The sequence below is a fragment of the Nuphar pumila genome, chromosome 12 (genome assembly GCF_984573655.1).
Source record: "Nuphar pumila chromosome 12, dmNupPumi1.hap1.1, whole genome shotgun sequence".
In the NCBI taxonomy this organism is placed as follows: domain Eukaryota; kingdom Viridiplantae; phylum Streptophyta; class Magnoliopsida; order Nymphaeales; family Nymphaeaceae; genus Nuphar; species Nuphar pumila.
This window is the reverse complement of record NC_143260.1, coordinates 79,552,720-79,580,058: the sequence shown is the minus strand read 5'-3', so window position 1 is coordinate 79,580,058 and position 27,339 is coordinate 79,552,720. Positions and strand designations below refer to the sequence as shown.

At 36.3% G+C, this 27,339-nt stretch overlaps 1 protein-coding gene across 1 annotated transcript in view; it reads right to left on the bottom strand.

Moving 5' to 3' along the window:
* The window catches only part of LOC149821051 (6-phosphofructo-2-kinase/fructose-2,6-bisphosphatase-like), a 227,871-nt gene that overhangs the window by 138,724 nt on the left and 61,808 nt on the right, over positions 1-27,339 (bottom strand). Inside the window, exons 9-11 of the mRNA XM_089982049.1 lie at positions 8,815-8,868; positions 470-523; positions 329-406 (exon numbers count right to left, since the gene is read on the bottom strand). Coding sequence (XP_089838175.1) covers positions 329-406; positions 470-523; positions 8,815-8,868 — 186 coding nt within the window. The remainder of the gene's footprint in view (positions 1-328; positions 407-469; positions 524-8,814; positions 8,869-27,339) is intronic.

Sequence of the window (27,339 nt, the reverse complement as noted above, 5' to 3'; positions counted from 1 at the left end):
ATTTCATAAACAGAAAAACAACGTGGTTCAAATTGTCAACCCTGACAAGGAACTCTAAGATAGTGCTAAGAATACGATAAATAAGAATATATATATTCTAAGGTTAGAGAACATAGAAGCAATATCTCCCTCTTTTAAAAGTAAAGAACTCATATGGAGGTTCTCAAGCTCTTAAATAGAAATGGAAAAAAATAAGTATAACTACAATAGTTTAAAAAAGAATGGAGATTCATTATAGTGCCCCATATGCTATTATGCCAAATGTTAGTGCAGAACAGTAACACCACCAATATAAGGCCATTCAGCAATGAACAGATTCTCAGCACACCTTGCATCTCCCTTCTGCCATTTTCATAAGCATATTCCTTCTTTGTCTGGTACTGTTTGTCGCGTCAAATACGCCAACCTATGAAGCCAATGTCAGCAGATTTTGTAGAATCTTTATGAAATATAGTGTTAGGGACTGTACCTGACCGCCCTCTTGCATCCACGATAACATATCCTCCATCGCTAAGGCTGCCACCTAGTTAAGAGTATGGGAAGAAATGAATGATCAAAAACATCAAGCAAGAAAAGAACCCTAGCAATCAAACATATCAGAAGAGAATTTTGAACAATGCCAACAAGAAACAATAAGATCCATAACAAACAAACAGAAGGACCAAGTCAGACATGACAACAACAGCTGATTGGCATGGATTAGGAAATGCATTTTCCCATTTTAGAAATACCTGGATGTGCTTATTCGCTTTTATGACATCCATATAATGAAAGTCTTTTACATCAATATGGATATTGTATTGGAATATGTGCACAATATTTTGACTATTAACATACAACTGAAATTTTTATTCAACTTATACATGGAAAGTTGCTCAGATATCTAAATGGGTGGCATTTGTACTGGGTAAACATAATGTCTTCAAGATGGATATAGGTTTCTCCATGTTCATCTTTAACTATACGCCTTCACTATCTAAGAAAAATTTTAAACAAAATTTACACCCCCCGAAACTTCTTGTCAACCAGGATGACTTTGGCATTGGTAAACTAAAGCATCAGAATTGAGCCAAAGTGGTGAGACGATGGTGGCACTGTACCAATAGAGATGCAAAAAATGTTGGACTGATATAAGACACGGCACATCAAAATCACTCCGACTTTGAAGGAATCAAATTCATGAAACAATGGTTAATTTAGGTGGAGGATTGGATGAAGTTCAAAATATTATGATGTCAGCTTTTTTTTATAGGAGCGAAGTTCAAAATATTATGATGTCTCACAGGTGTATGCTACTAGCACGTATTCTTGTTTGCCATCATGCATGGAAGGTGAAAGATGGTAGTTTTAAGGCAAATTTCTGGTGAAGTAACAAATGATTTTGACTTGGACTGAATGAACTTATGAGATTGGATAGACAGATTGAAACACTAAAGGGAATGGTTCCTCTCTTTCATAGGAAAGCAACCTTCAGCCAAGGAACATCAACATCACCAAGTCTGCTTTTTGCTTGGTTGATGTCTTCCCATAAACGTATAACTACAGATAATCCACACACGCATGAGAATTGTTAAGATATATATAGCCCTTTCTTGTGTAATCATTTTTGTCTTGTACATATCAAACTACACCTAAGTGTACTTTAGGTATTTTCTTCTTTTATATAGTTTTATACTCAAGGTGTACTTTAGGCATATCTTTTTCATGTATTTCGGGATAAGTATACTTAAGTATACTTGTAGGCTAGTTTTAGGTTTCTTTTATTTTTATTCTTTTTATTTTTTGTTTTTTGTTTTTTTGTATTTTTGGTAGTTAGTCCAACTAGCTGTTGGAGTCTACTAGCCGTTATGATGGTCTAACGGCTAGTCAAACCATAGTTGGCAAACCTGGCGATCCGACTCTAGAATCGCCCTAGTCGGATCGGATCGCCCATTAACTGGGCCAACGATTCACCCCAAATCTGTTTAAGCCAGGTTCGGGCGTGAATCGGTCAGGAATCGCCTGACTTGACATGAGCTCGGCAACTCGTAGAGTCAGTCCTGAATCAGACGATTCACTTCTGACCCGATTCATCAAGTCGAACAGGTACGAATACCGGTTTGTCCTAAGATTAACCGAGATTTGTACCAGTCCATTCCGAGACAAACTGGTTTTAAGGTATAAAAACCTTTTTTGAAAGGGTCTCGAAAGTCGACAGTCGAGACCCTTCTTCCCCTTTGTTTTCCTGCTCTGGAGTCTAGACGAAGATGACCCTAGCATCTCTCTTTGTCGGTGACCACTGTGTTAAAATGTATCATTCAACCTTTGTAATATTATATATATTTTATATATATAAAGGATAATACATATTCATATATTGTATATATGCATATGTATTATCCTAATTATATATATAAAATATATATTTTTCTATTTATAGACATAGGGGTAGTTTAGACATTTCAAGTTTTACGCATATTCCATTCGGAATATGTTTGTAATTTAATTTTATTTTTTATTTTTCTATTTTTTTGGGTTTGCGCCACCTAGGGAGGCTCCCCAAAGAGTCGTTGGGGAGCCCCCAACGGTCACAAATGTGACCGTTGGGGGCTCCCAACGACTCCTTTGGGAGCCCCCTTTGTGGCTCCTCTCTTGTGTTATAAATAGGGGTCTCCCCCTTGTATTTCTTAGTGATTTGGAGGAGCTCTTGCTCCATTGTAAGGGGGTTTTCCCCTCTTCTTCCTTTCTTTCAATAATATTCAACTTATGACTTTAAGTCATATTTTTGCCCCTTGTGTGGGTTTATGTGTTAGCACATTATGTTCTTATGTTGTTCCCTTTAATGGGTTTATTCGCACTTCATGTGCATGTATGGGTTCATTATTGAACCTAATGTATTCAAAGCCACTTTCTAACATGGTATCAGAGCCCGGTTACGATGGGATTGTCTCTTGGCGCAACGGAAAGCGTGGTGCTCAAGAAATGGTGAAGTATTCATTGTTCTTTTTTTTTATTAGAAGTTTTTTGGTATGTATCTCTTTTCTTAACATATTATGCATTATGAAACTATCTTTCTTGCACATTTAGTGTTTTTAGTTGAATCATTTCCTTTCACTTTTTCGCGTGTTCGTATATCTACTTTTAAATTTGGTAAACTTGTTTATTGTTCAAAAATATAATTCTTGGTTATATAGTTATCGATTTCTCATCACATATAATAGTAATTTATGTTTTGCAAAATTATTTTTTAATTATGTGAGATTTATGATTTTTCATAAGAATTTCGTGATTAACCTATAAGTTAACTTTTTAAATACGGTTTCTTGCTAAATTAATGATCTTTACTTAAAAACTCTTGTGTTTGGTTTTTTTGGTAAATCTTTTTGTAACTTATATAATTCTTGTATAAGTTAATGTTCTTTGCTATATTCTTTGATTTTCTCATCTAAATCTTTGTAGCTTACCTCTTTATGAATCCTAAGTAGTTCTTGTTAATGATAAGAACTCCTAAAGATGTTTCAATGATTTTGGTTTATTTAAAGGATTTTTTGTGATAAATAGGTTGTTCGAACCATTGTAAAAGATTTTTTTAAAAGAATTTCTCACACTATATAGAATGCATAGTGTGTCTATTACAACTTTTTGGTATAAAAGATTTCATTAATTTTATTGATACAACTTTACAAACTTGTTGGTTTGTATTTTTCACATAAGATTTCAAAACCTCTTGTTTATATCTCTAAAGATGTCTATGTTGACCATCATATGGTCCTCTTTGTCCTAAATTACATTTATCAAGCATATAATTGCATAATTAAAAGTTTGAGAAATCTCAAGGATTGCTCTTTTTATAAAGTGCATACTTGCTCCCTTTTGTGTGTTTTTGTATTTTATATACATTTGTTTCTCAAATAGTTGTGCTTGTATGCATTTCCTCTTTTCTATGAAATACATGCCTTAGTGCATGTTTGTTTAGACCTTGGTGTGTATTTGTTCAAATATTGTATGAGTGCCCTCGTGCACATCTTTTTGTGCTTGCATATCTATTGTCTCTTAGTAGACATTTCTTACATTATGAAGCTTTTATGCACATTTCTTTTTATGAAAAATATAATGAATTTAGATATTGACCCTTTTTTAAATCATTATAAAACATGATAAGTACTTATAGCACTTTGTACGTTTCCGCATATCTCATCACAATCAAAGGATATTTAAAACTTGTTGTATGGGATTTTTATCCCAAATCTATAAATTTTCAAGTACTATTGAATATTCTTTCTTTGAGTTTTGAGTTAAAACTCTCTTTGTGAACCATTACGGTTCTTGTGATTCCTTTGATTAAAAAGCTTGATTGTCTTGATTATCCCAAGATGTATTCTTCATGTCATTATGTTTGTTGCCAAGGTATTCTTTTGACTTTTAATGGCACTTATTTTATCCATCACATGTCATATGATGCATCAATTCTTTTATGGCCCTATTGTTATATTAGAGATTTTTTAGGTGAGTTATGGGCACCTCGTGTTATATCATTCTAGATTGTCCACTTGCCATATTATAGATGGTGATTGAGGTGAGTTATGGGCACCTTAGGACTCTAGAATGATTTAGTATATGATCTCTAATTATGAGTGTGGCACTCATTGTTATGTCATTTTAGTTTGTCCACTTACCATATTATAGATGGTGGTTGAGGTGAGTTATGGGCACCTTGGGACTCTAGAATGATTTGGTATATGAGTGTGTCACTAGTTTAATGTTGGCCATTGATCTTATTTATGCTCTTATTTATATATAAATGTGATGGATATATAATGTTTAAAACCTTAAATGTTTTAAGGTATATTAAAATCAAGGTTTTGGGGTTTTTTTGCCCAACCTTTTATTGTTTATGAATCATATGAGTGCATTTGCACATTTATGCTTTGTGCTCTTATGCACAAGTATTCTTGGTGTGTGTGTATTCACACATTTTATTTCAAAATGATATTGTTATGAGTATTCTTTTTTGAAGAATATTGTTTCAAGGTTTTATTTATATGATTGTCATTACAAGTTTTATTGCCTCAAAAGTCTTCTCCTTTTATGCCCTTTATCTAAGTGTCATCATATGTAGACAAGAATTTTATTACACCTTCGTGTGTTGATTGTCCTTTGTTGGCTTTTGCTCTCTTGGTCTAGTAGTTGAACACACTTGTCTTGAGTGTTATTTTATGTAGACAAGGCACGTTGATTCACACCATGGTGTGTGATTTTAGTCCATGTTGGCGTTTGTGTCCTTGTTCTAGTCGCTGAGATGTAGGCTCATGGTTGGCTTATTTCACTCATTTCAAGTGTCATCTTATGTAGACAAGAGATGTATTGTGTTTTAGCCCATGGTTTGCTTGTTCCTCTTTTTTAGTAGCTGAACATACTTGTTTTGAGTGTATTTTTACGTTGACAAGAAATGCTTTTGGTCCATGTTGGCGTGTATTCTCTTGTTCTTGTCGTAGATGCACTTATTTCAAGTATTATTATATGTAGACAAGAGGTTCTTTTGCACACCTTTGTGTGTGTCTTTGGCCTTTAATGGCATTATATTTATATTCTTGATCTAGTAGCTTATACACTTGATTTATGGGTTTTGGAGGACTAATGAGGTAGTGGTTTGTAATGGATGAACTATTGTTGAAATTTGCAAAATTTCATTCATGACTTGTGTTTTAAGATATTCAAGTGAATCATATTTTTGATATGCATATTTTAAAAATCAAGTTGATTTTTTGGCATATATTAAGTCTTATGGTTTTTTGGCCACTTTTGTATGCAAAATGTGTTTTTGTCAATTGAGTGAGATTTTCCTAAATGAGTAAGATTCTCTACTCAAATAACACTCTTTGTTTTGCCTCATAAATGGATTTAAAACCTTGTGAACTCTTGTGTTTATTTTGTCTAAAGTATGCTTGGAGACGTCGTTTCTCTTGTTTAGCACTTCATTACATGTTTGAAGCATGTTCATTAATGATTCCTTTAAGTATTAATTCATTTCATGATAATATATGCATAGGCTCTTTATGGCTTTTTAGGATCTCATTCAATAAAGCATATGTAACTTATGCCTCTTCGTAGGCTTACTATGGTGTCCCTTAGGAGACCATTGTGTTATTCCCCATTATAGGGTTATGTTTGTCCAATGTTGGACCTTATGAATGAATTATGCATTCTTGCAATTTATTTCCGCATAATTTGCTTCCGCTTACCATTTAACATGATATATGATTTTGAAATATTGTTTTTTCTAAATTTTCCTCATGCTAAAGTAATTATTTTATCATGTGATCTTGCATAAATATAATTTTGCACCTTGTTAGGAAAGTTCTATTTGAGTAAAATGCAAAGATATTTTTTACTTGTTCTTTGTTGTTGTTCCACAGGATCTTGAAGATAAGTGGAAAAGGAAGTACCTTGGATAGATCATGGAAGGTGCTCATCGTTAAAGACGTTGGAGGAAGACATTTACATTTTCAATGGCATTCGGACTAAAGGCTCTTGAAGCCTTGAGATTCTTCCTCTTGCTTTCTTCAATCTTTTCGTTCTCCCACGCAAAGTTTGAGGGGGGTGTTAAAATGTATCATTCAACCTTTGTAATATTATATATATTTTATATATATAAAGGATAATACATATTCATATATTGTACATATGCATATGTATTATCCTAATTATATATATAAAATATATTTTTTTCTATTTATAGGCATAGGGGTAGTTTAGACATTTCCAGTTTTACGCATATTCCATTCGGAATATGTTTGTAATTTAATTTTATTTTTTATTTTTTATTTTTCTATTTTTTTGGGTTTGCGCCACCTAGGGAGGCTCCCCAAAGAGTCGTTGGGGAGCCCCCAACGGTCACAAATGTGACCGTTGGGGGCTCCCAACGACTCCTTTGGGAGCCCCCTTTGTGGCTCCTCTCTTGTGTTATAAATAGGGGTCTCCCCCTTGTATTTCTTAGTGATTTGGAGGAGCTCTTGCTCCATTGTAAGGGGGTTTTCCCCTCTTCTTCCTTTCTTTCAATAATATTCAACTTATGACTTTAAGTCAGATTTTTGCCCCTTGTGTGGGTTTATGTGTTAGCACATTATGTGCTTATGTTGTTCCCTTTAATGGGTTTATTCGCACTTCATGTGCATGTATGGGTTCATTATTGAACCTAATGTATTCAAAGCCACTTTCTAACACACTGACGACCATCAGCACCGCTGATAGCCTCTCTCTCTCTCTCTCTCTCTCTCTCTCTCTCTCTCTCTCTCTCTCTCTCTCTCTCTCTCTCTGCAAGGCGAGCCTCTTGTTGAAGGGCCTCACAAAGAGGTCACGTGGTTGAGACCGAACCCCGTGTCCCACTGGCGTCCTTCCTCCTCTTCCTCTTCCTCTTCCTCTTCCTCTTCCTCTTCCTCTTCCTCCTCTTATGCGGCTGCAACTGAGAGTGTGGCCTTTTATTGAAAGAGGGAAAGAAACCCTAGAAAATTTTTTAGGGTTTTCTTTGGTGTGGTAGCGATGAGTAAGAATTGGGTTGACCCGATTGTTTTGAACCACGGTAACCCGATGCAAATGATTGAGGGTTTAGGTTTTTCACCTTGACTTGATTGTTTTGAACCTCGGTAACCCGACGTGAATGAGGGATTAAGGTTTTTCGCCTTTCTTTGCTTTGTAATTATTCAATATTTAAAGTATTATTTCAAAATATATTAAAAAAATTAGGTCCTAACCCATCCGAGTTACCGAGTCAACCCGCTGAGAGTCAAGAGTCGGGTGATCCGAGCCCGAGTCACAGGTTTGCCAACTATGAGTCAAACTAGCTGTTAGACCATCCTAACAGCTATTATTTTGCTTGGCTATTTATATGAAGCTTATGCCTCATTGTGAGTTTGAGAGAGGATGATTGTACATATTGTATGTGAGTATTTTGTAGTGAGGTTTATATGTAATTTTTTTATTTTATTATTAATAAAATTATTATTTTATTTGTTGGTGTTCTTAAGAATGTACAAACATGTTATTTCTTATCTATGGTCAATGAGTTATGCCTATGCTTTTGTTCCGCTTTATTTGTCTTCTGATTGTGTTTCTAGTTTTGTGTCACTTCATGACATGATATCGGAGCCAAAGGAAGATGACCTTCGTGTTTGTCTTTTAGCAATGGACTCTAGATCTTCTTGGTTTGATTACATGCTTTGTAAGGTGTCCTTGATCGAGGTATGTATCTCATTTTTTTTTCTTAGGATGATTTTTCACAACTCTTCTTGTTTTTGGTACTCTCATGCATTGTGTGAGAGAGTTCTTTTATTGTAAAATTTTTATAAAAATCCTTATGACTTGCATTTTTTCTTTAAATATAAGTTGTTTTGCCCTAATTTTTTGTGAGATTTTTTTAAAGGGAATGTCTATTTGGTGTTTATTTTGCTTTTTCAACTTGATGTAGTTTTAAGTTTGATGTTGGTTTATTGTGGTTTTAATTTGTTTTTGCATTGATAAATAGTTCATTTGTATTAAGTTGGGATATTGTTATCCCTTGTTGTGTGTTCTTGTATTTGTTTTTTGAACCTAATATGCTCTTGGCTCTTCTTCTTCTTTTGTCATAAAGGTGTTACTTATTTCACATTAGCATTAGTTTTTTGACAGTGCCAATATTTCACGCTAGCATTACTGAATGCCCTTTTGCATGCAATAATAGAGACGACAAATAAACATCATCTCATTTCTATCACTAGAACCCATTAGAAGAACTGCATGAATCAGAACCTGATTTCTCAGAGAGAGAGATGGAGGGGGTGTAAATATTGTAATGAATACCTCATTCCGAGCCTCTAGTCCTTCAGGGTTGTCTGCTCGAAAAAAATCAGCTGACTGCAGTTAAGCATATAAGGACCTATTAAAAATCATTAACATTAACTAAAACTACATATAACAAGAACATTTTTTTCAAGTTCCAAATACAAGAAGCAAAACACATTACAGAAAGCTTAGTAACTATAACATAGAGATTAATAGCAAGTTAGATGGCTTCAATGGCATGCAACTAGCAATCGAGATCATTAACTATCTGGATTATATTTGTAATTTTGTACAAAGGCTCCAGAAGCATCCAATGACATGTCACTTTATGGGTATACAAGCATCAAGGAATTCATGAGGGATTAAATGCTCACAACGTGAAGTATATTTTTCTAAGATGAAAAAGAGAATCCAAAGGCTTACATAAACCGATCTTCCATTCATTGATGACACACACACACACACACACACACACACACACACACACACACACACACACACGTGTCTGTGTGTGTGTGTCCATTACAAAATATTGTAGGAGGAAACACAACAGTACACTTGCCCAGTGGTGTATGTAAAAAAAAAGACAGAGACCAAGTTGTGTCTCATGAGTTTGTGCCCCATTGCTTGCCAAGGCTTTCTGGATAGCTAAAAAATTGTTTCGCATCTAACATGTCCATCATTATGGCAATTCTTCTATGTAATGAAACAACAAGTGCACAAATACAATGCCACAATGTCGCTACAAATGTGCACATTCACAAGAACAAGAGCCACTAATGGGCCAAATACAAAGAGCTACTAAGGGCTAATCACAGAACTCTCAAAAGAGAGCAAGAACATAAAAAATAGTGAGGAAATTATTGAATAATGCTTGGCAACAAGCATAGATATTACAAGGGGAAGGAGTGCCCTTTTATAGGCATTCCATGTACCAAGAAGCTGGCCCAACTAGCTGTTGGGCCAGCCCTAGCTGTTGGGGCTGGTCCAACAGCCAGTTGGACCAGCACCCTATGCAGTCCAGCATTGATTACATAGAAAGACAAAAGAAATAAAAGAAAAATAAAAAAACTGAGATTGTGAGTCCCTAGTGGACTGACACCTGTTACAATGGTAAAATTACTGAAATAGTTTAAATACATATTAGAAGACATAATATAATACATTTTAACACCCCTCCTCAAACTTACGGTATGATCACCGAAAAGTTCGTCAAGAAGAAAATAAAATCGAGGTGACGGAAGCACCTTGGTGAAATCTACTAGTTGATATTCGGAAGTAACATAAGGAAGAGTAATGATGTGCTTCAGAAATTCTTCACGCACATAGTGGCAATACATTTCGATATGATTGGTTCTTTTATGAAATTGTATGATTGCCTGCTATGTATATCGCATTTTCCTTTGAACCAATCTTTTTTTCTCATCGTTTGGAAAAGTCAAGAACTCTTATTATCACAACACAGTCTAGAAGGTGTGGGAAGATGAACGCTCATGTCTTCAAGTAATCTTCGCAACCAAACGATCTCTGAAGTTGTCGTAGCCATTGCATAGTACTCGCTTCAGTGGATGATAAAAATACTTTCTACTGCTTTTTACATTTCTACGGCACCAGAAAATCATCTACAAAAATATAGAAACCAATAGTTGAGTGTTGATCATTGGGATCTCCACCCAATCTGAGTCACAATAAGCAATCAACTCCAAAAAGGAAGAGAAGCATAAAAGAAGACCTCTGGAGGTAGAGGTTTGTAAATATCTAACAATTCTCATCACATCACTCATGTGAACTGTGATGGGAGAATGTTGGAAATGGCTAGCAGTATGAACTGCATGTGCAATATCATGCCTAATAATAGTTAGATAAGTCAAGGCGCCAATCATTTGGCGATATGGAGTAGGATCATCCAAAGGTGTGAAATGAAATGGGGATCTTCGAAACACGAGCTTTGATTAACAAGAGCAAGTGTCAAGAATGACACTAAAGCATAACCCTTAAAAAGGGTATAACTAGAAACAAAATAAAAATAAAAATGTATTCTTTATTGATATGAAAAACCAATTGCTTAAGAAGCATTGGAGTGAAATACAAGAGGGGCTGCACCCCTTTATATACACAGCTGAAAGAGGACTCAATAGAGCTGTTGGGCACAGTCCAACAGCTCTATTTAGAGCTGTTGGAATGTGTCAGTCCAACAGCTCTATTAAGAGCTGTTGGACTGTGTCAGTCCAACAGCTCTATTGCTAGTCAAGTCTGGACAGGACTTGACTAGCAACAGTCATTCTAGTTCAAACTAAACTAGATGACATAAAGACAAAAAATAAAAATAAAGGAAAAAAAATACAGAAAAGAAAGAAATTAAAAATGTATTTATATATATATATAATAATATAATATTATTATATATACATATATGTACAGTTTTACATTTTAACACTCCCCCTCAAACTTACGGTACAATGAGCGAAAGTTTGTCTAAGAGAAAGTGAAATCGGGGAGCAGCGAGAGGCTTTGTAAAGAGGTCTGCTAACTGATATTCTGAAGTGACATATGGCAGATCAATTATCTCGTGTAGATATTCCTCTCTGACGTAGTGACAATCCATTTCGATGTGTTTGGTGCGTTCGTGGAATGTTCTGTTACTGGCAATGTAGATCGCACTTTTGTTGTCACAACACATTTGTGAAGCCTTTGTTGCTTCAACTCCCATGTCAGCAAGCAGTCGTCGGAGCCAAACTACTTCCATGGTCGTGGTTGCCATGGCTCTGTATTCAGCTTCGGTGGATGAGAGAGATACCTTCTGTTGCTTTTTACACCTCCACGAGATTAATGATTCCCCTAAAAAGACACAAAAGCCAGTGGTTGAGTGTCTGTTATTGGGATCACCTCCCCAATCACCATCAGTATATGCAATTAAATCAAGAGAAGAGGAGGAAGATAAGAAAAGTCCTCGTGAAAGAGAGGACTTGATGTATCTGATAATACGCATGACTGCTCCCATATGAACAGAAGTAGGAGCATGCTGAAATTGACTTGCTGTATGAACAGCATGTGCTATATCTGGTCTGGTAATGGATAAATAGGAAAGTGCCCCGACAAGCTGTCTGTAAGGAGCAGGGTCTGCAAGAAGTTCTCCATCATCAATCTTCATTTTAACATTAACAACTTCTGGAGTGTCAACTTTCTTATCATCAGTAATACCAGACCTGAAAACAATATCAAAAGCAAATTTAGTCTGAGATAATAAATATCCTCTAGGAGAATAAGCAACTTCAATGCCTAAAAAATATCTCAACAAGCCCAAATCAGTCATTTCAAAATGAGATTTAAGAAGTGTTTTGATTGTTTCAACTCCCTGTTTATCGCTTCCGGTGATGATCATATCATCCATATAGAGAAGAAGCACAATGATCCCTGCATCAGAATTCTTAATAAACAAAGCAGTGTCAGTTAAACAGAATTGAAAACCAATATCAATCATAACACGACTAAACCTATCATACCAAGCTTTTGGTGCTTGTTTAAGTCCATAAAGAGCTTTTTCTAAGCGAAGGACTTTACCCTTAGGAATACTTAGACCAGGAGGGGGTTCCATATATACTTCTTCAACTAGCTTTCCATTTAAAAAAGCATTTTTGACATCCATTTGAAAAATAGAGCATTTTTTGATAGAAGCTAAGGCAATTAAGGTTCGGACAGTAGTCATACGAGCCACCGGAGCAAAGGTTTCTTCATAATCAATCCCATATTCTTGGGCATAACCTTTGGCTACTAAACAGGCTTTATATCTTTCAAGAGTACCATCACTCTTGGTTTTAATTTTATAAACCCATCGACATCCTATAGTTTTCTTCCCTGGAGGAAGATCTTGAATATTCCATGTAGAAGCCTTTTCAAGTGCATCTAATTCAACTTTCATGGCTTCTATCCATTTGATATCATTTTTTGCTTGAAAATATGTGGATGGTTCTTCATATGAGTGAATTAATGCAATAACTGCCCTATATGTGGGTGAGAAAGACTCGTATGATACAAACTTTTCTGGAGGCCTCGAGATTCGGGATGATTGTCTAGTTGGAATGTTAGAATATTTCTCAAGTGCACATGGAGTATTAGACTCTTGTCGCCTGGAATATTGAATACTAGTATCTCTATGAACTTCTTCATTTTCAACATTAAGATCAATAATTCTTGGATCATCATCAAAGTTACAATCAAGGTCATATTCATCAGATGTTGATGTTAGATCTAGCAAAAAGGAGTACTCAGTGACGTCTTTTAATTTTCTAAAATGAAAGAAGCTCTCCTTTTCAAGAAAGGAAACATTTCTAGACACATATAGTTTATTATTTTTGAAGTCAAAACATCTATAACCTTTCTGGTTTTCAGCATATCCTAAAAAGGCACAGGGAATCGCACGAGGGGAAAGTTTATCATTTTTGTCAGTAAATATGAAACATTTGCACCCAAATATTCTTAATCTAGAGTAGTCTGGAGAAATGTTCATAAGTTTTTCAATGGGAGTGATATTTTGTAACGAAGAAGATGGCATCCTATTAATGAGATAGGTGGCAGTTAAGGCAGCTTCTGCCCAAAAGTCTTTAGGGACTTGATTTGCTATTAATAAAGTTCTAGTGGTTTCTATAATATGGCGATGTTTTCGTTCTGCCAGTCCATTTTGTTGAGGTGTATAAGGACAAGATCTTTGATGTGTGATGCCATGCAATTTAAGATAATTTTGAAAATCTGTGGATAAAAACTCTCCCCCTGAATCTGTGCGAAAAATAGTAATATCATTTTGAAATTTGTTTTTAACCATATTATGAAAAGTTTGAAAGTATGAAAATACTTCAGACTTATGTTTGAGAAAGTACATCCACGTATGTCGGGAGAAATCATCGACAAAAATAACATAGTAAACAAATCCTCCTTTAGAAATTACTGGTGCAGGACCCCAAACATCCGAGTGTATTAATTCAAGTGGTCTTGAAGAGAAAAAGGTTCTGTTCTGAAATGGTAATCTTTACATTTTGCCGAGAATACAATCTTTACAATCAAATGATTCAGAGTTACAAAATTTCCCTAGATTTGGAAAATGTTGGATTTTGGCTATATGTGGGTGACCAAGTCTCTTATGCCACAGTTCCAACTCTATTTTTTGAATATTATAACAAAAAGCTTTCTTCGGCATTTCCAAAAAATCCATGTAATAGAGTCCTCCTTCTCTATGGCCTTCCCCAATCAGCTTGCCTGACTGGCGATCCTGTACCCAACAACCATGAGAAGAAAAAGAAATATTACACCCATAATCAGAAATTTGAGATACAGATAAAAGATTTAAATTTAATTTGGGAACATGTCTAATTTCTGGAATAAAAAATTTTTTTGTTTTATAAATTTTTTCAAAATCTCCTATTCCTTCTATTTCAAGAGAAGTCCCATCAGCAGTAAAGACCTTTGACACACTTGTTTTATTTTTAACACATTTGGATAGACTTTGATTATTTGGGGTCATATGAAAAGATGCACCAGAGTCAAGAAGCCAAGAAATTTTACCTAAATCAGAAAAAGATGAGGCTGCTGCGCCGGTTGAAGCTTCAGATGAGGAAGAGGCACCTTTGATGAGAGGCTGAAGGATCTCCATTAGTTGGGCCAGGGAAACTGATGCATCAAGATCTTTAGGCTCCGATCCAGCAATTGCAGCTCTTTTTTCTCTCAGCTCCTTAAGTTTGGGACATTGTGGCCTGTAGTGTCCCGGTTCATGACAGTGATGACAAATAACTTTCTTCTTATCATAGTCACCATTTTGTCGGTTAAAGTGAGGAGGCCTATATGATCGAACATGATTCCCTGGTCTAGACACGGCTAAAACAGAATCATCTTCAATTTTTAAAGAACCTTTTCGGAGACGATTTTCTTCCATTGTTAACTCTTCAATAGTTTCAACAATAGAAGGAATTTTTCCCCGGTGAAGTAGGGCCGATTTAGTGGTTTCAAATTCCGGCCTTAATCCAGTGATAAACTGGTAAAAATGTTCAACATCGAGTTGTTTCTGACGAAGCTCGATGTCTTCGGCACAATGCCACTTTGGTTCTAAAAGGGAAAGTTCTTCCCAAAGTTCGGACAACCCATTGTAATATTCACGAATAGTTTTGTCTCCTTGTGTCATCATTAGAACTTTTTCTTGGAGGTTGCACACGTGTGCAATATCTTTAAGGGAATACATATTCTTAAGGTATTCCCATGCCTTATCGGCATGATCAAATTTGGCTAGACTTGAGCATTTTTTAATGTCAACGCTATTGATAAGCCATGACATTATCTTCGCATGAGATATTCTTCATTCTTTCCATTTCTTCTCGTATGAGGCAATAGCCTTGATTTTCTCTTCTTCCGATAGAGGGACGTCTTTATCTCCCTCCTTTTTAGTAAGAGATAGCTTAGGTTCCGAATCGGAACCATCCATAATCCCCCATAAGCCTTTTCCCCATATATGGTGCTTCATGATTGAAGCCCATGTTACATAGTTCGTATCGCTTAGTTTCATAGGCATGATGGTGACTTTATCATTGTCATCCATCGATTACAAGGAGAGAAAGAATAGGGATAGAAGAGAAACAAGAAGGAAAATGAGAAAGAAAGAAAAAAAAAAAACAATACAACAAGATGTGAAATCTTCTCCAATGAAGTGATAAAACACTTCTCTTCAAGTGGCGAACACTTTTGCAAACGGGCACGGAAACCGAGGCAGCTTTTCCTCAAGATTTAGTACTTCTGCGGCTCTGATACCATGAAATGAAATGGGGATCTTCGAAACACGAGCTTTGATTAACAAGAGCAAGTGTCAAGAATGACACTAAAGCATAACCCTTAAAAAGGGTATAACTGGAAACAAAATAAAAATAAAAATGTATTCTTTATTGATATGAAAAACCAATTGCTTAAGAAGCATTGGAGTGAAATACAAGAGGGGCTGCACCCCTTTATATACACAGCTGAAAGAGGACTCAATAGAGCTGTTGGGCACAGTCCAAGTGTCAGTCCAACAGCTCTATTGCTAGTCAAGTCTGGACAGGACTTGACTAGCAACAGTCATTCTAGTTCAAACTAAACTAGATGACATAAAGACAAAAAATAAAAATAAATGAAAAAAAATACAGAAAAGAAAGAAATTAAAAATGTATTTATATATATATATAATAATATAATATTATTATATATACATATATGTACAGTTTTACATTTTAACAAGGTGTCCCAGCATTAATCTCCATCTTGGAGTTAATAACTTCAGGTATATCCACCTTTTTTCTATCAGTATTGTGTGACTTGTCAATAATATCATTAGCAAACATGGTTTGAAAAAGTAAATATCCTCGACGAGAGTAAGCAACCTCAATTCTAAGAAAGAATTTGTGAAATCCAAGATCAGTCATTTCAAAATATTTTTTGACCAGAATGATTTTCTTTTTTAGTTCATATCGCCGACCCCAATTGTTTTGGGATGAAGGCGTAGTTGTTGTTGTTATTGTATACATTTAATATTCTTTACTCCTTGTTTATCTTCACCTGTAATGATTATATCATCAGCATACAGGAGAAGTATAACAACACTTGCATCAGATTTCTTAGTAAACATAGCAGTATTAGTATAACAAGATTTAAAAGCAAGTTTTAGCATAACAGAACTAAAGTGATCATACCAGGCTTTAGGTACTTGTTTCAAACCATAAAGAGTTCTTCTCAATTGAAGTACCTTACCAGAGAAGACTTCATATCCAAGAGGTGAATCCATATAAACCTCTTCTTTTAAATCTCCATTTAAAAAAACATTTTTAACATTCATTTGGTATATAAGTCAACCTTTAATAACAGCAATAGTAATAAGAGTATTAACTGAGGTCATCCTTGCTACTGGTGCAAATGTCTCATCATAATCTATTATGTATTCTTGTGACTAACCGAGCCTTGTTTATTTCTAGTGTCACATCACTCTTGGTTTTAACTTTATACACACATCTACAACCTATAGTTTTCTTACCTTTAAGCAAATCAGATATTCCCCAAGTCATGGATTTTTCGAGTGCTCCTAATTCTTCATTCATAGTTTTTACCCACTAGGGATGTTTTTTTGCTTGTTTATATGTAGTAGGTTCAAAATAAGAAAAAAACCTAGCTAGACAAGCCCTATATTGAGGTAAAAAGGATTGATATGAAACAAATCTATCAATGGGTCTAGAGGTCCTATCTGATCTCCTGACAACTTCAGTTTATTGATTTTCTAAGGTAGAGTAACGTTCTAAGGCATTTGGTTGACTATCATTATCACGCCTCCTATATTGAATTATACCAGGTCCTCCAGTTTCAAAGTTTTCACCATCCTAATTTGATTGAGGCTCTTCATCTCTACCATTCTCATATGAAGAATCACCCTTACATTGAGGCAATAACTCAAGCAAAACAGAATACTCAAAGTTTTTCTCAGGCACATTTGAAAGAAACTTTCATTTTTCAAAAAGCGAACATTCCTGGATATATATAATTTGTTAGTTTTTAAATCAAAACCTCTACATCCTTTTGAGTTTCTCCATATCCAAAAAAAGCACACACTATGGCTTTGGAAGAGAGTTTATCATTTTTATCAGTGAGAACAAAACACTTGCATCCAAAAGGTCTTAAGGTCTTAGTCTAAGATAATCAAGAGAAACTTTAAAAAGTTTTTCATAAGAAGAAATGTTTTGAAGCTTAGATGACGGGAGTCGGTTGATGAGATATATGGTCGTCAAACATGCTTTAGCCCAAAAATGTTTTGGAACATCTTTTGCAATTAAAAGAGTCCTAGTAGTTTCAATTATGTGCATATGTTTTCTCTCAACTAATTTGTTTTGTTAAGGAGTATAGACACACGATGGTTGATGAATAATTCCATTATTTTCAAAATAAGTTCTAAATCATTCAACATAAATTTTTCCCCAGAGTCAGAGCAAAAGATTAAAATTTTAGTCCCAAATTGATTTTTGATAAAATTATGGTATTTTTTAAAGTTCTCAAAAACCACATTTTTGTGCGTAAAGAAGTATATTCATGAGTACCTAGTATATTCATCAACAAAAATTATATAATAAGAGAGACAACCTTTAGAAAAAATAGGAGAAGGTCCCTATACATCCGAGTGCACTAATTCAAATGGTTTAGAAGAAAAGAAGGTTCTTTTTAGAAATGAGAGAGCCTTCATTTTGCCTACAATACAATCCTCACAATAAAATTTTTATTACAAAATTTGTTTAGATTGAGTACATGAAATAATTTTGAGAAACTAGGATGTCCCAATCTTTAGTGCCATAAAGCCAAATTTATATTTTGAACATGATAACAAAAATTGCTTTTTAGAAGAAGAAGACGATCCATGTAGTAAAGGTCTTCTTCTCTATAGCCTTCTCCAATTTGGTTCCCGGACTAAAGATCATGCATAAAACATTTTTTAGATAAGAAGGAGACACTACATCCATGGTCGGTGTGTTAAAATATAGTATGCGTATGGATCTGGATCCAGATCCATACGCACGTTAAATAAAACACATGCACAATAGTGTTTCATTAATGGCATTCTTGTAATACTTCTGTAACATTGTCTCATTGTATATCTGCTCCTTTTATAAGGCTTAGAGGTCGAGCTATCGTGGGCCGCCCCAACCATTGTGCATCTCCCTCTCTCTCTCTTTTCTTGTTTCCTGTGAAAGCTGAACCACACACACAAAATCTCATATGGTATCAAAGTTGTGGTTGCGGAATCCTATCAGAGGCGTGTTCAGCGAGATCTGAAGAAACAGGTTTTGATACATCTCTTCCTTTATTCTTCATCTTTTCCTTTTTTAACTTCTGCTACTCGTTCTTTTTCTGATTCTCGTCCATCCTTCTCCTTCATAGTACTTATTATCATCATCGTCTGTCTATCTTCATCATCATTAACGACTGCTGCAGCCATTTCACCATTAACGTCTATCTTTCTTTCCTTGACATCAACGACTGCAGCCATCACTTCTAATATAACACCTCTCTGATTGCAGCCATCAATTCTAAGTGTTCTCCTCTTTGATTGGAGTCTGTTTGATTCATCTTTGATTGCAGTCTCCTCTTTGATTGCAAACAAACTGACTTCAGTCACCTCTTTGATTGCAAACAATCTCTTTGATTCCAGAAGTTTTCCTTTTTTTATTGTTGTTTTAGTGTTCTTTGTGCAACGCCTATAGGCAGATTATAACAATTTACAATCTCGATTCTGAATCTGCAAAAAAAAAAAAGGAATTTCCTTTCACAATATTGGTAGCACAGGTACATGCCTTGTTAAAGTTCTACTGATTGATTAAGTGATCTCAAATCTGTTTGTTTCTTTTCATTCGTCTTGTTTGCTTATTCGTTGTCCCATTGATATGGATTACTCCTCGTCATCCGGTCTCTTTGCAAATTTCTTGAGTCAGCTCATTACAAAAAAACTTACTCATTCTAATGTTTTGACCTGGAAGAGGCAAATACTTCCTTTTATAGAGTCAGGATCTCGATGAACATCTGGATGGTTGAGTAATACCACCACGTCTTATTTTGTAGGAAACCAAGGATGAGAAGGGTGACATAATTACCATTTCTATTAAGAATCCAAAGTATACAGCTTGGAGAAAGCGGGATCAGTTTTTGGTTGCTTATATTACGTCAACACTCTCTCAAAAAGTGTTGGTTACTCTTTCAGATGATTGCACTGCGGTGGATCTGTGGAGTAAGTTGTCTCAGACATACTCTCAGATATCAGAAGCCCGAGTTATGTAATTAAAAAATGAGTTTTAAAGTTTGAAGAAAGGCTCCATGACAGTCATGGAATACATAGGTCGCTTGAAGAGTATTACTGACAAATTGGCGGTTATTGGAAGTGCTATTGCAGATAAAGATAAAGTTCAACAACTCCTCAATGGATTGGGCCCTGATTTTGACATGTTTACCACAGCTTTGTCATGCCTTCCTCACTTGCCCACCTTTGACGATCTTTAAGTGAAACTTCTCCAGCATGAGCTTATTATGAAACAAAGGGCAGAAGGAAATGAATCAGCTCGTTCTCATTCAGTCTTGGCCACGGACACTTCTATAGGTTTTGGACGAGTGAATGAAGGGCATCAAGGAGGCAGAGGCCGCGAACGTTTTGGGCAGGGAGGACGTGGTATCTTGCCTACACCTAATATTTCAGGTGCTTTTAATACAGGGAATCAGAGGAGAGTGCCCACTTGTTTCTTATGTAACAAAAGATGACAGTGAAACTTGATTGTTGGCTCTAGAATAGAGGAAAAATAAACAAAATTGAAAATAAATCAGCTACTACTGTGGACACGAAAGCGCCATCTACAGATGTGCAACAACTTTTGTTATCAGCATTGTCACAGATGACGATCAAGCAAAATGAACAAGGCGAGTGGTATGTTGATTCCGGTGCTGCCACCCATGTTACGGGTAATGTGGGTAAGTTATCTCACTTATTGCCTTATTTTGAAAAAGGTAGTATAGTTACGGGAGATGGAATTTATCACTCCATTAGTCATACTGGTAGTGCCCATATCCCTATGTCAAAGTCCTCACTTCACTTGTCCAATGTCCTTCTTGCTCCTAATATTAAAAAGAACATTGTTTCTATAGCTAAACTTGTTGACGATATGAATTCTTTCGTCGAATTTACTCCCTCTTCTGTTTATGTTAAAGATCTACGAACGAAAGAGACGTTCGCTAAGGGAAAACGACAAGGAAACATGTACGTCTTCAAGGAGATTCCTTCAGTGTCTTCGCCTTCAGTCCCAGTCCTCCAACTGAAGTCGTCCAAGCATTCTTCAGTGTCTTCGCCTTCAGAGTCTTTGTTTTTCCCTTCATTGGAAGTTTTTAATTCATCTCATTGTAATAAGCCAGATATTTGGCATAGTCGTTTGGGACATTGTAGTCGGGGTTTCGTTGAAAATCTTGTATCTGATGGTCTCCTTCCAGAGTCTAGTTTATGTTCATTTTTTTATAATAATAATATATGTTCCTCATGCAAATTCTGCAAAAGCCATGTTCTTCCGTTTCATATTATTAATAAAAGGACTTCAAAGCCATTTGAGATTATTTGTTCCGATGTTTGGGGACCCGCACCTATTCCTTCTCTTTCTGGCAGTCGTTACTATGTTATCTTTATTGATTCTTATTCCCGTTATATTTGGATATATTTCTTGAAACATAAGCATGAAGTTTTTCAAATATTTCGGGAATTCCATTTGATGGTCAAAACAAAGTTTTCTTGTGATATTGTGCATTTACAATGTGATGGTGGAGTATTCACTTAAAACCACATATTCTCAACAGCGAGTATTCATCGAACGAGTTTATTGCCTTTCTTCGGGATAAAGGAATAAGTCGACAGGTTTCTTGCCCTCATACCCCTCAACAAAATGGAGTTGTGGAGAGGAAACACAGGCATATTGTCGAGAGTGCGATGAGCATGTTACATGATAGCAATGTGCTCCTTAGTCTCTGGACGGAAGTTTTTCACACATCTGTTCATGTTATAAATCGTCTTCCTATGGCACTTCTGAATCGGAAATCTCCATATTATATTTTATTTGGGCAACATCCCTCTTATAATGAGCTGCGTGTTTTTGGTTGTGTATGTTATGTACATATTGATTCATCTCTGCGAAATAAGTTTCAAGACAAGGTCATTAAGCGCATATTTGTTGGGTATGCAAATGAATACAAAGGCTATCGATGCTATGACCCTACTACAAAACATATTAGGACCTCCATAAATGTTGTTTTTTGATAAACAAAATTGCCAGGTCAATGACTCTGAAGAGTTGTCATCTCGAGAAGTAGAGGTATATGATCCGTGGATGAGCGCATATCTTTTTACTAATACAAGATAAACATGTCAGGCGAATTGTCCTTCCTTCAGCTTGAGTAGGGAATTGAATGACTCACAGATGCATGTTGAATCATCTCCAGTTGAGCCAACCCCAGTAGAACGCTTGTCTGGACAGATATACACTAGACGGGACAAAAATACAGAGCCGAAGAATGTGGGAAGCATCGCCAATGATCCGACTCAAAGGTCGTCACGCATTAGGCATCCTATTCAACGATGGGTGAGTTATGAGACATTTTCCCTTGATTTTCAGTTGTTTATATCTGAGCTCACAAAACAGGATGAACCCACTTGTTTTAATCAAGCTCTTCAATCCTGTCATTGGACTGAAGCTATGAATGAAGAAATGGAAGCACTTCATGAGTGCCAGACTTGGGAAATAGTACATCGGCCAGAGGAAAGAATGTAGTTGACTCAAAATGGGTTTATAAAATAAAGTATAAGCCCGAATGAAGTATTGACAGATATAAGGTGCGACTTGTTGCTCGGGGATTCACACAACAATATGGTGAAGACTACGATGAAACTTTTAGTCTGGTAGTCAAAATGGGTACAATTCGTGTCATTATATCCCTAACAGTCGACCGAGGATGGAGGCTTAGCCAGATGAATGTTAAAAATGCATTCTTGCATGAAACTTTAAAGGAGGAAGTGTATATGGAGCAACCTCCTGGTTATGCCGAGAAGGATCCTACTGCCTGGGTGTGCAAACTAAGGAAATCTTTGTATGGGTTGAAACAGGCGTCCCGTTCTTGGTTTGAAAGTTTCTCTATACAAATTCAAAGCTATGGTTTTAGAAAATGCTCTCTGGATCACTCGCTCTTTATTTACCAAAAGACAGACATTGTTATACTTCTTATATATGTTGATGACATTGTGATCACTGGGAGTTCAGATAATCATGTGCAAGACGTGAAACAGTTTTTAATGAAAACTTTAAAGATGAAAGATTTAGGGGAGTTGAGGTACTTTCTTGGTGTGGAAGTTGACAGACAACAAGACACATTGACACTCATGCAACAAAAATACACTCTTGATCTTCTGGAAAGAGCCGAGATGACGAATTGCAAACCAGTCAGCACTCCTAGTGTATTACATCAAAGGCTGAGCTCTGAAGATGGCCATCTTTGTGTCAACCCTACAACGTATTGAATCCTCGTGGGGATGTTACAGTACTTGACCTTTACCAGACCTGATATAGTTTATGTTGTCAATCAGGTATCCAGTTTATGTCTGAGGCAAGAATTATGTTTCTTAAGCGAGAGTTTCAAATGCTGAAGAAAGATTCCATGTCTATTATGGAATACCTGAACAAAATGAAAGGCATCACAGACCAGCTGGCTATTGTTGGGTGTCTTGTCAATGAAAAAGATAAGGTGCAACAAACCTTGAGTGGATTGGGGCCAGAATATCATGTTATAACAACAACCTTACTATGTTTACCAGAACTTCCAAAGTTTGAAGATCTTCGTGCGAAATTATTGCAATATGAAATGACTCTGAAAGGATCTTCTGAAGATTCTCATGGACATTCAGGAACCCAAGATATACTAGCTACGGGAATGAGTTATGATCGAGGACGAGGAAAGGGAGGTCAAGGGAGAAATACCTATGGAGGTCGTGGTATACTTCCAACACCCAATATACAAAGACAGAGACCCATCCTCACCTGTTTTCTATGCAACAAGAAAGGGCACATTAAAGGAAATTGTTGGTTTAATCCTCAAAACAAAGGGAAAGCTCCACAAACAGAAGCTAGGAAGGATGGAGAAGTAAAGGACTTGCTGTTACCAGCCTTGGCAGGATTGAATATGAAGCAAAATGACAAAGGCATTTGGTATGTCGACTCCGGAGCAGCTACTCATGTCACGGGTGATGCAGGTAAACTCTTGACTCTTACCCCTTATGTTCATAAAAATAGCATAGTCGCAGGAGATGGATCTCATCACTCAATCTCACATACTGGAAATGCCATTATACCCATGTCAAAGTCCTCTCTTAAACTTTCAAGTGTCATTCATGCACCTAATATTCAAAAGAACATTGTTTCTGTCTCAAAACTCGTTGATGATGCTAATGCTTCAGTTGAATTTACTCTCTCTTTTGTTTATGTCAAGGATCTTCGCACGAGAAAGACATTCGTTGAAGGAAAACGATGGGGCAATATGTACATCTTTCAAGAAGAGCCTTCCTCCATTCATTCTGATTATTCATCCTTGAAGCCTCACCAACGTCAATTTTTTTATTCTGATTTTATATTTACTATTTCTGAATGTAATAAGCCAAGACTTTGGCATAGTCGTCTTGGCCATTGTGGTCGCCATTTTATTGAAAAACTTGTCTTGAATAATCTCATTCCTAAGTCCAGTCTGAGTTCAGAGGTTGTTGATAAAAAGTGTTCTAGTTGTCATTTATGTAAGAGTCATATTTTACCATTCGCTTCCATTAATAAAAGAGCTTCAAGGCCATTTGAGGTCATTTGTTCGGATGTCTGGGGTCCTGCCCCAATTACTTCTCTTTCTGGCAGTAAATACTATCTTATTTTCATTGATAGTTACTCGTGTTATACTTGAATATTTTTAATGAAGCACAAATCAGAAGTCTTTGGATTGTTCCAGAGATTTCATTCTTTTGTGCAAAATCATTTCTCTACCAACATTCGCAATAAAGACTTTTCAGTTGTTCTTGACATCCATAAGTAAAGAGGATGACCCCCTCATGTTCTATGAAGCTGCGAGTTCTAGAAGATGGGTAGAAGCAATGAATGAAGAAATGGAGGCCTTACATGAATGTGGGACATGGGAGATTGTACCTAGACCACTAAACAGAAATGTTGTTGGGTCAAAATGAGTGTACAAGATAAAGTATAAGCCAGATGGGAGCATCGAAAGGTACAAGACTAAACTTGTAGCCAAGGGATTCACACAAGAGGAAGGACAAGACTTCGATGAAACTTTTAGTCATGTAGTTAAAATGGGGACCATTCGCATTGTGTTGAGTCTAGCCATTAAACATGGATGGACATTAAGCCAGCTGGATGTAAAAAATGCATTTCTGTACGGGGATTTAAAAGAGGAGGTCTACATGGAACAACCCACTGGATATGCAGAACGAGACGCCAAAAAATATGTATGCAAGTTAAAGAGAGCACTCTATGGTTTGAAACAAGCCTCTCGATCCTGATTCGACAGCTTTTCTCTAGAGATACAAAGGCATAGCTTCTCTCGGTCCCTTCTAGATCACTCATTATTTATTCACAATGAACAAGGTGTCACTACTCTTCTATTGATATATGTAGATGACATCATCAGCACAGGGAACTATAAAAGTCACATTGAGCGGGTGAAGAAATTATTAAATCAGAGATTTAAGATGAAAGATTTGGAAGAGCTGCGATATTTTCTTGGGGTAGAAGTTGATAAAAGAAGTTATACACTCACCCTTACTCAACACAAATACACGTTGGACATTCTCAGCAGAGCGGGCATGACAGATCGTAAGCCGTTAACAACTCCAAGTGTCATCCATCAGAAATTGAGTTCAAAGGAAGGGGATATATATGGAGATCACACTAAGTATCGCAGCTTAGTTGGCATGTTGCAATACCTGACTTTTACTAGACCTGATATAGTATACTCGGTTAATCAGGTATCCCAGTTTATGCATGAACCTCGTATGTCACATATGGAAGCAGTCAAACGTATACTTCGTTACCTGAAGGGTACAGTTGGTGATGTGATGGTATACAAGAAAAGAGAATTAGATCCAGGCAGGGGCCATGAGATCGTCATTTATGATGATGTTGATTGGGCGGGTGATCCAGATGAATGGCGATCAGTATCCGGTTATTGCAGCTTCATTGGACCAAACTTGGAATCCTGTGGCAGTAGAAAACAAAAGGTGGTCAAGCACTGAGGCTGAATACAGATCGATGGTTGTTGCCACGGCTGAGGCTACATGGATAAGACATCTCCTGACAGAAATGGGAGAACCGATTGCTCGGTCAATGCTACTGTGTGACAATCAAAGTGCCATCAACATGTCCTTCAATCCCATCCACCATAGTGGAGCAAAGCATATTGAAATAGATCAACATTTTATTAGGAAAAAGGTTGAAGATAAAGAGATTCAGCCCATGTATGCATCGACTGAAAAACAAGTTGCTGACATTCTTACTAAAAGGTTGACAAAGGACAGATTTTGGTTTCTGAAAGGCAAGTTGTCCATGGTTCAGGACCATGCACAACTTGAGGGAGGCTGAAAAGAAGTCGTCATTATGTATATGCAGGACCCGACCCGTATTTTTTATACTCAACATATTAATAGAATGAAGGGCGCAGCCACAGAGGTTTGACGCACTTTCTCTGGAATCTCTCTCTCTCTCTTTCTCTTTCTCTTTCTCTCTTTCACGGTGACAGGTCTGCGTAGAGATCAAGGACACCCTTTTCACAAATATTGTTTTATTAATGGCATTCTTGTAATACTTCTGTAACATTGTCTCATTGTATATCTGCTCCTTTTATAAGGCTTAGGGCTTGGAGGTCAAGCTATCGTGCACCGCCCCAGCCATTGTGAGTCTCCGTCTCTCTCTTTTCTTGTTTCCTGTGAAAGCTGAACCACACACACGAAATCTCATACGGTGATTTGTAAAGCATATAAAAGATTTAAATTTAGTTTTGGGATAAGTCTAACTTTTGGAAGAAAGAATTTCGAAGAGTTTTCAAAATTTTCAATGCTTTTAATACTAAGAGAGGATTAGTCGACGGTAAAAACATTTTTTGGTGTAGAATTAGTGCAACATTAAGAAAGTAAAGAAAAATGTAGTCATATGAAATGAGGCTCAAGAATCCAAAAGCCATGAAACCTTACCAGGAGGCGATGATGTAGAGACCACGGTACCAGATAGGGAAGAGGTCTTTATTAGTAGATAAGGGCCTCCATGATTTGAGAAAACATGGTTTCAATAGATTTAGAATCTTCATTGGTTCCACTTCTTTTTCATGAGATGCTCTCACGGATACCACTTTTTTTCTTCTCTTCCTTCAAACTTGGGACAAAATAGCCTAATATGGTCGAGGCAACGAACTAATGCTCCACCAACCCCACAAATCTACTTTTCAAGCTTTTGCCCAATAGCACCAAAGGCTCTGATACCATGTAATGAAACAACAAGTGCACAAATACAATGCCACAATGTTGCTACAAAGGTGCACACTCACAAGAACAAGAGCCACTAATGGGCCAAATACAAAGAGCCACTAAGGGCTAAGCACAGAAAACTCTCAAAAGAGAGCGCAAGCACATAAAAAATAATAAGGAATTTATTGAATAATGCTTGGCAACAAGCATAGATATTACAAGAGGAAGGAGTGCCCTTTTATAGGCACTCCATGTACCAAGGGGCTGGCCCAACCCTATGCAGTCCAGCATTGATTACATAAAAAGACAAAAGAAATAAAAGAAAAATAAAAAAAACTAAGAGGTGCCAGTCGCAAAGGGGTATTTCAGTTTACATACATATTAGAAGACATATATACATATAAAATACAAAAAAGACATAATATAATACATTTTAACATTCTTTGTGATCAAATAGCAAAACTGTCTTAAAC